The 12015-nt window shown below is 43.8% G+C and overlaps 1 protein-coding gene across 2 annotated transcripts in view; it reads right to left on the reverse strand.

The window, feature by feature from the left end:
• Nucleotides 1-488: 488 nt before the first annotated feature.
• SPRED2 (sprouty related EVH1 domain containing 2) overlaps nucleotides 489-12015 on the reverse strand; it is a 65756-nt gene continuing 54229 nt past the window's right edge. For both annotated transcript variants that reach the window (XM_075749712.1, XM_075749713.1), the window contains exons 5-6: nucleotides 3475-3624; nucleotides 489-3010 (exon numbers count right to left, since the gene is read on the reverse strand). In XM_075749712.1, coding sequence (XP_075605827.1) covers nucleotides 2360-3010; nucleotides 3475-3624 — 801 coding nt within the window. In that variant the 3' untranslated portion in view covers nucleotides 489-2359. The remainder of the gene's footprint in view (nucleotides 3011-3474; nucleotides 3625-12015) is intronic.

A 12015-nucleotide genomic window follows, 5' to 3' on the forward strand; every position in this document is an offset into this window, starting at 1 on the left:
TATCATTGTGCCCTTACACCACTGCCTTCACAAACCAAATAACACACGTAGCAAAATCTACAAGTATTACAAAAAACCCAAGAGAAGAGGGAAGAAGGAGGGGAAGAAAAAAAAATAAAAAAAAGAGGGATTTTTTTTTCTAAACTTTTATTTCCAGACATACAGAAAGGGTTGGAGTATGTCTACTTTACTTAAATAAATAGGGGCACTTCAAGACCGGACAAAAAGCTGTAAGATCTTTTTGTAGTGTTGTGCTTTATAGAGAGAAGATCTTACAGATGTTTGTTTACATGAAACAACTTTGAGAACAGAAATGAAAGGAAAAGGTTGTTCCATTAATTTTTTTTTTTCCTCGAGGCTGGCTTGATGTTTACTAGACACCATTGAGAGATTTGTCAACTGCTATTAGGCACAAAATATTTATATTTCATTCAACAAACCCAGACACATCACCCAGAGTGTAACACTCCATCCCTTTTCCACTATCATTCTTTTTTTTTTCCCAACCGAAAAAATCCCCAGCAACTGCTACGAATTAAGCCTACCAAACTCTATAGTGTATAAGCACATTGCATACTTAATTCATGGTTGACTAAAAAGCTGTGATTAACTCTCAGAGGAACCGTTGGGACATTCCACCAAGAAAGAATGGCAAGCGTTCCTTTTAGGTTTATTTGGCAAATTAATGAAAAAAAAAATTCCTCTCTTTTAAGACTGATGTCAATGTGCAATAGAGGGAGGGAAAGGACATGCGCCCACTGGCAATTTACTGCAGAAAGAAATTATGGCAGGAACAGCAGTGCCAGCTTTGACAAGCCAATCCCTAGCTGCCTCAAAGTATTCAGATTGTACTATGCTAGTTAGAGCTCACTGCGCTAAATCTTTTTTTTTTTTTTAATAAAAATTATTTGGCTATTCCTTGTAATATATTAGAAAAATACTCTTTTTCCAAGCTAATTACAAGCCTTGTACACAAGACAACATGACATTAAAAAAAAAAATTAAAGTAATCTTATCCTGCTGTATGCACCTTATGCATCCACTTGATAAATCTGGGTGGTGAACTGGGGAGGGGAAAGCCAGGGAGACGCTTCGGTCCGGTTCCTGCAAAGACTCACATGCTTAATCCTACACACAGACTCACAGAAATGCCGGTTGCAGATGCAATACGTTGAGACACGTGTAAGCATCTGGAGGATTGGGACCGCGGGTCAGGAAATGGAAGTGGTGGTTAACATCCTGGCTTTTGATTTTAAATACCTGTTTAGATTGCTAAATGTAGTTTCTACCGTGGACACATATGTTCTCAGGCTCATGTATTATACAGAAAATAAACAAACAAATACAATTTTCCATATAATCCACCACTTAATGCAGCATTTCCCCAGAATTGCCATAATAGTGCTTTTGACATTGCATTGTTAGTAAATCTTTGCATAACGACAATTTTCCTCATCTGGAACCTTAGTGTTTTATTCACAGATCATTACATGGCTAGCTAATGAAGAAGTTCCCTTCTTTTGGGCAGAACTCTGAAAACACAGTTTTATTTTTCCAATGTTATTTAGGGAAAAAAGAAAACCCTAAAATTTAAGTTTCCCTTTCAAGTAGTGGTCTGAAATGATTACAGGTAAGGAGAACTACCAGATTCTCAATGGTTATGTGACTATGGTAATGGAGCCTTGCTTTCTGTTCACAGAGCTTTACGAACAGAGAAATAATTTAAGATGTTTGCTGAAGGAAATGACGATGGACTCTAGAAGAGAAACTGCAGCTTAGATGGCTATTTTGGCTTTGGAAAACAGAACAAAAACCCCAAAGAAAACCAGTGACAGAAATACTGTGTTGTGGTACAAGTTTGTTACTAGCACACCTTCTATACACACACAATAACTTGACAGCAAGTTAAAGTATCTTCCAAGTGAGATTTCATTCACTACACCACCCTGTTTCTAGAAATGCCAAAGCTTGCTAACATGTCGATGGTACCGCACAAGCGGAGGCAAGACAGACACAACCTGGAGATGTTCTACAATCCACCACCATTTAAAGCAGTTCTTTTCTCAAACTCATTTTAACTGAAAAAAAAATTAATAAAATAAACATGTACAAGACAGTCTGTTTTGATTACAGATTAATAATACAAAAGTCTATGCTGTAGGTTAGTTAGTTAGAACACTTGATGAGCAAATCAATGCAGTGTGAGCCCCAGACAACCGAATGTAAAGCGATCCGAACTGGTGGTTTCTGGATGCTGTTGGGCACAGTGGCTGCATCAAAATGAGTGATCTCAGTGCTCCAAAACCAATGTGTTCTTTGAACTACAGGAAAAAACATAACACTTCGAATGCATCTGTAGTCATCCAGCAGCTTTGTGTTTTCCACCACAGCACCTGCACATGACCCCACAGTGGTAACAAGCCCGAAGCGGCAAGTAACAGCACATACATGGAGCAATGAAAGACAAGGCGATAAGGGCCATCCACCGGAGGCAAAACATTTCATCACTGGTGTCACACGAGCAAGGATCTGTATAGTCTCCTTCCGGATCGGACATACAGTGATAGAGCATAGTGTCTGCACACCACATACAGCTCACTCGATGGATGCAAGTCTTGACGCGGTCTGGAGCATCCTGGCATTGACCCCGTTTGTTCTCCTCATGGTTGAACATGTCCCTGCAGTACACGCACCGTGACCTCTCACCATCTTCCTTCCGCCTGGGCTTGAATTTGACAGGTTGAGTCTTTATCACAGCACCCTTGATATCTTCACCCAGGTCAAAGTCCGAGTTGTCTACGTAAGGATAAGTGTATTCATGTTTTGAGGCCTCGCTTTTGGCAAAACGTACGTAGGAGTCCATGTCATCAGGATCAAAGTTTTTTCCTCGTGCTGGGGCATGGCGATAGTCCTCGTATCCAGTCATCCAAATCTTTTCCCGAGGATTGATGCGTACTATCTCCTCATCATCGTCTGGAAAGTTGACGTGCCGGTAGGATCGCGGTACTGACTGTGGAAGTAGGGATGGAGATGAAGAGGGAGAAAAGATAAGTAAGCTCACGTTGCTATCAGCAATCACTGTCTCCTTGCTTAGCGAGAAGCTGATATTTAACAATTTTGTCTTCCCTTGTTTGTACACCCTTCACTGTGACCCACTGCAGAGTTTCAGCCTTTGGCTCAGGAATTAGTACAACTGTCACAGACCCACAGTGGTCTGTGTGCACATGGTACAACGTAACATATTAAATCACAGTGTAAATCCATTTTTGGTGGTTTGGTTTTGTTTGGATTTTGGTTTGTTGTTTTTTTGTTTTTTTTTTTTTTTTAAATTGGAAACCATTTATAACTAACTGAGAAGGAAAGGGGGAGAAAGGAAGGGGGGCATCTTTCAGGGATGTGGGGAGAAAACCAACCACCAGTCTTAGCTATGGCAGACACAGCCCTTTAGGTGGCAACACTGGGAAGAAACCTTACTTGTTCTAGATGGTAGTGGTCAGAGCTATAATGGTCATGAAGGTGTCCACGAGTGCAAATTCTTCGATGTTCGCAGGATGCAGGAGAAGCCAGAGTTCGCACAGGCTGTTCCCTTTTTTGAGAGGAGTTAGAGGAGCTATCTGTAGCATTCTGTTTTAAATGGAAAGGGGGGGGAAAAAATCGTCATACATTCAGCTGTTACTGCATGCGGTATCGAGAGAGATGTTTTGCCACTCACTGACTTTGCACACACCTGCAATACTGGCAACACCTGACAGCAGGCACCTTCATAAAGTTTCACATTAAATGCTTGAAAGAAGTAGATCTGTTGCCAGGCCATAAAAACTGCCACCACACATGTGGGAAAATAATATGCCATAGCCTATCTGTGACATATTCACCAACACCACTCGTGTTCACTTGGCATGTTATTTATTATACTGGGCATTGCAGGATGATGAACATTGACGCTAGAAGCTACCTCTGGAGAGCAAAGTTAAACTCCGACAAATGATGCAATTGTGTACGTCCTGTAGGCAGACTCAGAGTGAGCATCTGTGTGCCCAGGCTGTACCCCACTAGTTACCCAGGCTACAAAAATACCGGCAATTTTGTTAACCTGCAGGTGTCCCATTAAGCCAAAAACTCCTTTACACCATGTCCAAACCCTCACTGAATTCCAGTTCATCACACGCTACTTGAATAATCAGCTTTCCTTCAAAGCCTCCTTCCCCCCCCCCCCCCCCCCATTCTGTTACTGATCTCTAACATACAATGAATGTTACTTGTGTTTTTATACATTCCTGGCTTATGGTGAGCACTTTCTTGAGGTTAATTAGTTACATCATTACACAACAACGATCAGGAAAGGGTGAAATATCACACAATAACACGCTGTGGCCAATACCCACAGCTTCTTAATACATGTATTTCTCCTCCTGGAAAAATACACAGCAGGGTAGCAGCGCTAGCCATCCTCTCTCCATAGCCCTTCCTTGGTTAAAATAGTTTCCATACAATATCTGGATATTCAGGATTTTGTCCATTAATTCTTTTCATGGATTAGCGGGATTTTTTCATACTACCAGGAAACTCAGAGGACAGCTGTTAAATGCACTAACAGATCAGGGACAGGAAAAAAAGCCTCCGTGCACAACGATTAGAAGAGCCGTAACATTGCACGTGCCTAAAACCTTGGTGATTTGAACTAAGAAAAATCTCCATCCCTTTCCAACTAACAAGCTGTGCTGCAGCTACGAAGAATGCAGGGAAAGGTTTCCATTTGCCACAACAGTTAGCTAGAGATACAACCTCAAGAGCGGCAAAAAGTTGTATTGGTAGTGGGAGAAGACTGGTTTTACCTGAAAAACCTTCTCTCCTTGTCAAGAATGCACTCTCTAAATATTATTGTCCCATGAATCGTCCTAGACACATCTCTTACTCCAAGATTACAAGAATGCTCATTGTGGATATTTGTTTATTCTGAAAACAATGCTCTGCAAGACCATGTCGAAATGTGAGCATGCCTTAAAGGATTACAACACAAAATATATGTTGATCCTCTTTAACTGGTATAGCGCTTAAAAGCACTGAACTGCCAACTTATTTTGGTGAAAGCAAATATACAGATCTGTTTGCAGTGTGATGTAAAGCCAGGCTGGGTTATCCAAGAGGTACAACAAGCAGGATGAGTTCTGAATGGCTGACCCACCCATTAGGAACAGACTTTTAATGCATGTGTTTGTTTTGGTTGGGTTTTTTTAGACAAGTACCTAGAAGCAGAACAACTCTTAAGATAGTTAAGAACACCTCTTCAATGTAACCACACTCATATTCTGGCTCTTTTTAAAAAGTGATTTCATCAGCCCAGTCCTCTTCATAACTTAGTAGACAAAGGCACTTCAAATCTGGTGTTTAAACCCTTCAAAGCTATTTCTTGTGCTAGATGTTGTAGGACCTAAAGTTATAGGCACATTTTGGGGATACTTCAAAAGAAAATGAACAGCTTCTACAAGCAAGTGCTTTGTAATAACATTAAGCTTCCAACCTATTTGGAAAACCTGAGAAGAGTTAGGATTTAGTTACAACAGCCACCTCGTACCAGTACCTTTTTGTAGCGCTATATGCGGTGCAGACCCAGATACCGAGCTGTAATTTAAGCTTCTCAGAACAACAGAAAGGCACACACCCCATAGTCTGGGCAGCCTTAGTCTGCAGCATGCTCTCAAAGTTAAACTTTGACTGGCACAAACCAAAAAGGAGGCAGGGCCTTAACATGGTGCCAGACCCTTCACCTTCACTGGAACTGTAGACGGGCCCTGCTGGGACAAGCCTCTCGTGGATACGCTCCCAAACCATTGTGGGTGCTCATGGTCAAAATAACGAAGCCTGGGAAACTTACCCAACTGGAGAAGGTAACTGGCCTGCAACCCCCTCACCCTCCTAGATGAAAATAAAAATCCCAAACTGGATATAACTGCTAGATAATCTCAGCGGGGCAGCTGGGAGCTATAACCAGCCCTCCAAGCAGCATGCTATTTGCTGCCTCTCGGGGAAGGCCGTATTTCTGCAATAGGCAATTGGAAAAGAGGCTGTAGTGATTTTTATCTTGCCTGATTCTTATCTACCCTTGCTTTCCTCCACACCTTATTCTCCTTCAGACCTGGCAGGGCAACTGAGCCTCTCCTCCACATGTGTTGACATGGCTACAAAACCTGTTTGCAGCATACCACAGAGGCTGCGGCTCTGGCCTCCGCTTTCACCTTATTAAAAATTGCTGCATTTCCATGTTCAGTGTCCTCAGATTAGAGGGGCAGCGTGCCAACACAAACACTCTAAGTGCCCAGAAAGGGAGAAAGCAAGCTACCCGAGACTAGGTCTCTGCTCACTCTTCCGTAAAAAAGTTCACGCTGGCTCCTGGTTGGTGACGCTAAGGGCAACTGGTTGACAAACGCAGTGTCTGCGGGGTTACCTTGCTGACCAGTGGCTGGGACAAGCACTGTTGCTTTCCACCAAGGTCCCTCACCAAGGCTTCAAACTTCTGTAGGGGAAGAGAAGGTTCTCAACACAGGTATGACTGGTTTGAAGACTGGGAAAAAGGGGTAGAAAATACCTCCCCTCCCAAGCAGATGGCCACCAATGAACCCTACACGTCTATACCTGTGCTGGTGAGCATACTCATGAATGATCTGAAGAGGAGGTGAACTGTAAGATGACACAGCTTTCTGATGAAACTTAAGCTATTCAGGAGAATAAAAATGAAAGCTGACCCTGAAAACTTTCTTAAGAATGTCATAATGCTGAGAGACTGGATGTTAAAAAAAAAAAAAAAATTACCGCTAAAGTGCAAAGTGACAGAAACACCATGATCTGACATGTAGAATGATGCACTCTAAGCCAGCTATTGCTGCTCAGGAAAGAGGGCTTGGGGTTAGAACAGGCAGCCCTGTGGCACTGTCAGCTTGGTGGCTCAGCAACAGATTAAAAAAAAAAAAAAAAAAGGCAGTAGCAGTAAAGATCATTACCAAGGCATAGCATGTATCTGCAGTGCTTCCCCAACCTGTCTGCGGTTCTGGCCTCCCCTCCACCCTGTGTCAATAAGGGTATTCCCACCATGGCAAGCCCACAGAGGTCAGGACAATCAAAGATTCTCAACAGCAGCTAACAAAATAGCCTGGATCTCTCCAGCCTGGAAAAGAGATGATGGAAGGGACCATGAAGATGGGAATGGATACTACAGAACCATGAGTCACATGGGGAATGAGGATTGGATGTAATTATTATTCTGGTATCCTTCAGAAGAGAAGGATGCATAGCATTTACTGGAACAGGCTCAGATGAGGTTAAAAGAGAAGGAAGTACTTCTGACAGCACCCACAGTTAAAACGTGGTTCAAGCACCCATATGGAAACCCTCAGGAGAAAATATGTGACTGAGGATCAAGGGCATGATGCTCAGGCCCTCAAAAGCCTACTATTTTCTCAGTACCACTTCACTGGGACTGAACCTGGACTTGGTGACTGGCAAAACTGAGGCACGTTCTCAAAGAAAAGGCACTCCTGTCTTCAGCCAAGTGTCACTATGAACAAATGATGGCAAGACTTTGTCAGTGATGGAAGCAGGGAGCAACTTCAGTCCCCCATGACAAGACTGACTCTTGGCTGGGATTTTCTGCCACCAGCACAGCACTGAAAATTTTGGGGAGGATGGCAGAGTGGAAAGACATGAGAGGTTTGTTGCAGGTCACCCAAATACAACACACTCGCCTACAGGAATACATCTAGAAAGGATGTGCTCACCAGAGCCAGGCTATTCCACTGACGGAAAAACACATCCCACACCACTGAGCCACTGGTCTGTCAGAGAAACACCATCTTCCTCTAATGTCTGTTGAAACCAATCCAGCTCCAGTATTTGTTTTTGAGGGGAAACTACTGAAAACACGCCCAGTAGCCACATAAGAGAAATGAACCCAAAACTAAAGTTGCTGGAACACGGAGTCCGGTAAGAAACTCTGTTTCAACACGCCCTCAAATGCTCAATTAGAGAAATTTGTGCCGCACGTACTAGAGCTTTGCAATTGCTATGGCGGTCACGAAGTCTTGTGGTTTCACTGCTTGGATAACAAAATCATTAATCATGACCATAATAGTAATTTTATAAAACCCATGCTATACATTTCCCTTTGCAAGTGAGCTGTACATATCTGAGCAAGCACACGTACCGCATGTTTGATATGGCTGGTTTGAGAAACAACACTGTGCTTCTACATGCAAATAATTGCACTGTGATCATTAAAAAAAAACAAGTAGTGTCCCTGTTTCCCCCTCAGACTTTCAGAAGTGACTCATTAAATTAAAAAACCCTAGTCATTAGTAAAGAAGATTATGTTAATCATTTACTGCAGTTTACTTCTCATTGAAATGGATTTGTTACACAAGAACAGCAGGCTAATCAGGTGCCTAAGTAATATTCTGAGATAAGCATCTATCTCAAAAACCAATGAGAAGAAGAAGCCGCCTTCTGCTCCTGAACTGGACTGATCACCTTGTCTCTAATGGTTTTACAGAATAGCCTCGCCCCATGTGATGCAACATCCAAGGGTGACTACGAAAAAGAAGGAAGATTCATCTCAAAATTATGAAGCAATACAATCTGCGGCAGCTTGTCAGAAATCAGTTGCCGGAGGGAAACTATGAAGCTCTGTCACATGTAACTTCCAGAAGTGCTCTCAGCCAGCTAAAGCATTCGCAAGGTTGCTGTCAAAAATAATTGTGGGTCAAGCAAGACAAGATGGAGTTTCTTCCCCTCTAGGATTTTAATGGTTACATGAGGTGGAGAGGACAAGGGGGAATAGAAGTATGATGTTGAACAAGTAGTTTTGCAAGTAATGGTCCTAAAGGAATCAACAGCCCGTGCCAGCCTGGCCTTTGCAAAGCACAAGCCCTCTACAAGCCGACCCGCTCTCTACTGCCACGCTCCGCTTTGCTCATCTCCCAGTGCCGTGCAAGCCCGCTCACTGCATCACCTGTATCTGAGGGGCACTGTCAACACACAGCATGGAAATGCAAAACTTGGTGAGCGCTCAAGGTCTCATTGTTACCAAGGCAGCCTTCTGCAACAGCCAAAGCTGTTCACAGCAGCTCCTGTGTTTGCTTTGAGAAGCCTGGACATCTTAAAGAGGACCGCATCATCACCTGAAAAGACATCCCTGCTGTCCCCAGGACAAGAAACCTACCTCCCTCATCAATTCATGGCTTGAGGGTGAGCCTGGAAAAGTGACAGCCCGCAAGCTGCATCCTCCCTGCAGCCTGACCACCTCCATCTGAGACCTGCGCCACGAGCTCCCCGCAGGCAGCCCTTTGTTTGTGTGCTCTGCCCAGGTGCGATCCCTTGGGAGCCCCAGCACAAGCCAGCTACATTGCTTGGCCCTTTTCGTTTGCTGGAATAAGGGAAAACACAGCTGTGCTATCAATACAGAAGGGAAAAATGATAAAGTCGTCAAAATAGTACAGTAAGCGAGCAATACTGAGCTAAGCGCCAATCTGAAGTTTATCTGCAGAGCCTCCGCTGTTTATGAACTCCACAAAGAGGAAGTCTCAGAGCTATTTCGGATGCATGGCAAAGAAACTTCCACCTCTCCAAAGAAATGAAGATAAAATATAGTCTCCCAGAACTCCCTCAGCTTAATCTTGCCAGAACAAGTCCTTCCTTTCCCCTCTTTTTTTTTAAGCCTATAGAGATATAGCACTTTTGAATTTCACAGAGAAAGGAAGAGCAAAAAATCCTAATTTTTGTCTCAAAACACTTTTTCCTCTCTATTCAAGGAAATCAGAAAAGGAAACAGTTGACATTTTCCATCCACCTCCAAGCGCACTCTGTATACTCAGGACAGCTCACACCAAAGGGGGCTTAGATTATCTAAGTATTAAGAAAAAGGTTCAGTGTGAAAAATCTTTTGAGACTCCTCTCTCCCGAGCACAAGCTTTTAATTTGTCATGGCAAGATAAAGCCATGGAAGAAAATGCTTTTGTCAAATTTCTGGTTTTTTTTCTATCACTGAAGACAAGACAGAAATTGTATTGAAGAAAACCGCTTCCATACATTTTGGAAACGTATTGACACTCTCATCCACTTAGGACTACTGGAGCTGAATCTAGTCCTATTCCCTAGCAGAGAGCCTGAAGAAAAACTTCACGTTAGATCATATTCCAGTACAGTTCAAAGACAAATTGGCTGTACACAACCATTACAATAAGCATGGATTCAGATTTTTCTAAAACCAGAACAGGACTATAACTTCTCAAACGTTTGGACTGTTTCCTAGTCACCCCTTACACAAATACCAATATAAAGTGCAGAAAGCTAGCTAGTTTTACTGCTACCTTTTTAAGTTTTGTGGTTACAGCTTTTAGTGCCAGAAAGATGCTGGTGGCTGTGCTGTCTTAAGTCAGCAAAACTTAAGGAACATTTACAAGGATTCAGTGCACAAGATCATGTCCATTAAGCCAATGCTAAACCTGCTCCTGGCATCATCGGTCAGTTCTGCATGGACTGCAGATGTGGCTTAACAGCTCACTTAGAGGGGTAAAAAGAATCCATGAGAATCAGACACAGTTAAATGATATGGCAAGCGCTCAGATGTGCTAAGGGGGAAACCTCAGTGAGATTTTCCTGCTTCGCTACTTGCCAGTGATATAAGGCATCAGACACATCTCTGCAAAAGCAGGCATTTGAACAGATACAAAGAGAAATGCCTGCAAGAGTCGGAGGAGAATTGAAGATAGTACCCCATTTTACTTGAATTTAGCCTAAGACCAGAGGCTGCGAGCGGGTCCACACTGTATTTCCTTCCCACGTGATACCCCTTGCCTTGCCCTTACTGCACCACTGGGCTAGCATACTGCTTCAATGGAAGGAAAAATCTTTGCATCAGGTGCTTATAAGGGAAAACCAGAATGTTTTAAGGGAAAAAACCCCAAACCACAAGCCCCAGTTACTGGTGCTGCTCCCCTGGCAGCACAGCAATCCCACAGTGCAGCGGTGAGCATGGGATGGCTCTGCCCAGCCACGAGGCGCTTGTGGCCTCATCAATCTGGAGAGCCTCTCCTTACCAGGACTCCTACATTTCCTTCTTCGTTCCTTTAACTCCTCCTTGCTGTGGCCTAATTGGATTTCTCCACACTGAGATGAGCTACATTGCTTCAGCAGGATCTTTTTACTTAAACCTGGGAACTGCTTAAACCCTCCAATTACTTAAAACCATCTAGGGACAGAGGCAGGCTTTTCCTTTTTGCATAAGGGCTCCGTTAATCTGTTGATGCCTTGGAAATGACATCCCAGTACAGACTACAGCATTGTCGGGATGATCAGCTGCCCAATATTTGTGTTCGTACAGCTCCGCAAAGATTAGCAAAGCCTCCCTCCTCTAACAAGTAATATTAGCCACGATACCACAGCTGTCCTCTGCTAAGGCCATGAGAGATGGCCACCGAGGTCCACACTGCCATGGGGAGGTGATGGTCCCTGCTTCTCCCTCCCACCAGTCCCATCACCTGCTCTGTGCGCATGCTTGGGTGGAGAACCACAGGAATCCAGCCCAAAATCATTTTCGTATCAGCTCCCTGACGGCAGCTGACCACCCGCTCTAGAGGGTTGTGCCCTGATGGCACAGGAGGGTCTCTAGGCAAAGCAGGGGGTAGAGCTGGGGGGTCTGGAGAGGGAGGTGGGTGCCAGCTCCTCTTTAAAGTCTTCCATCTTTGTCCTGCTTATCATCAGCATAGTTGCAACTCATTTGCCAAGTGCTAGCTCCTAATTTTAAGATGCTAACAGGGAACTTAGCATGTCCTACGCTTTTCTTTCGGAAGACGGGTAGGGATGCTAGGAAATAAAGGAGAGAAGCCCAGCATGGGGGTGTTAAGCACTGGACGTACACAGGGTATGGCGAGAGGCTGCGCTGCTGCCGAGTGCAGCCAGGAACAGATGGCTCCACATAACTCACCACCGAATCTCAGCTCTTCTATAGAGAAATTTCCAAAGTGG

The sequence above is a fragment of the Balearica regulorum genome, chromosome 3, assembly GCF_011004875.1.
Source record: "Balearica regulorum gibbericeps isolate bBalReg1 chromosome 3, bBalReg1.pri, whole genome shotgun sequence".
NCBI classification, from domain to species: Eukaryota; Metazoa; Chordata; class Aves; order Gruiformes; family Gruidae; genus Balearica; species Balearica regulorum.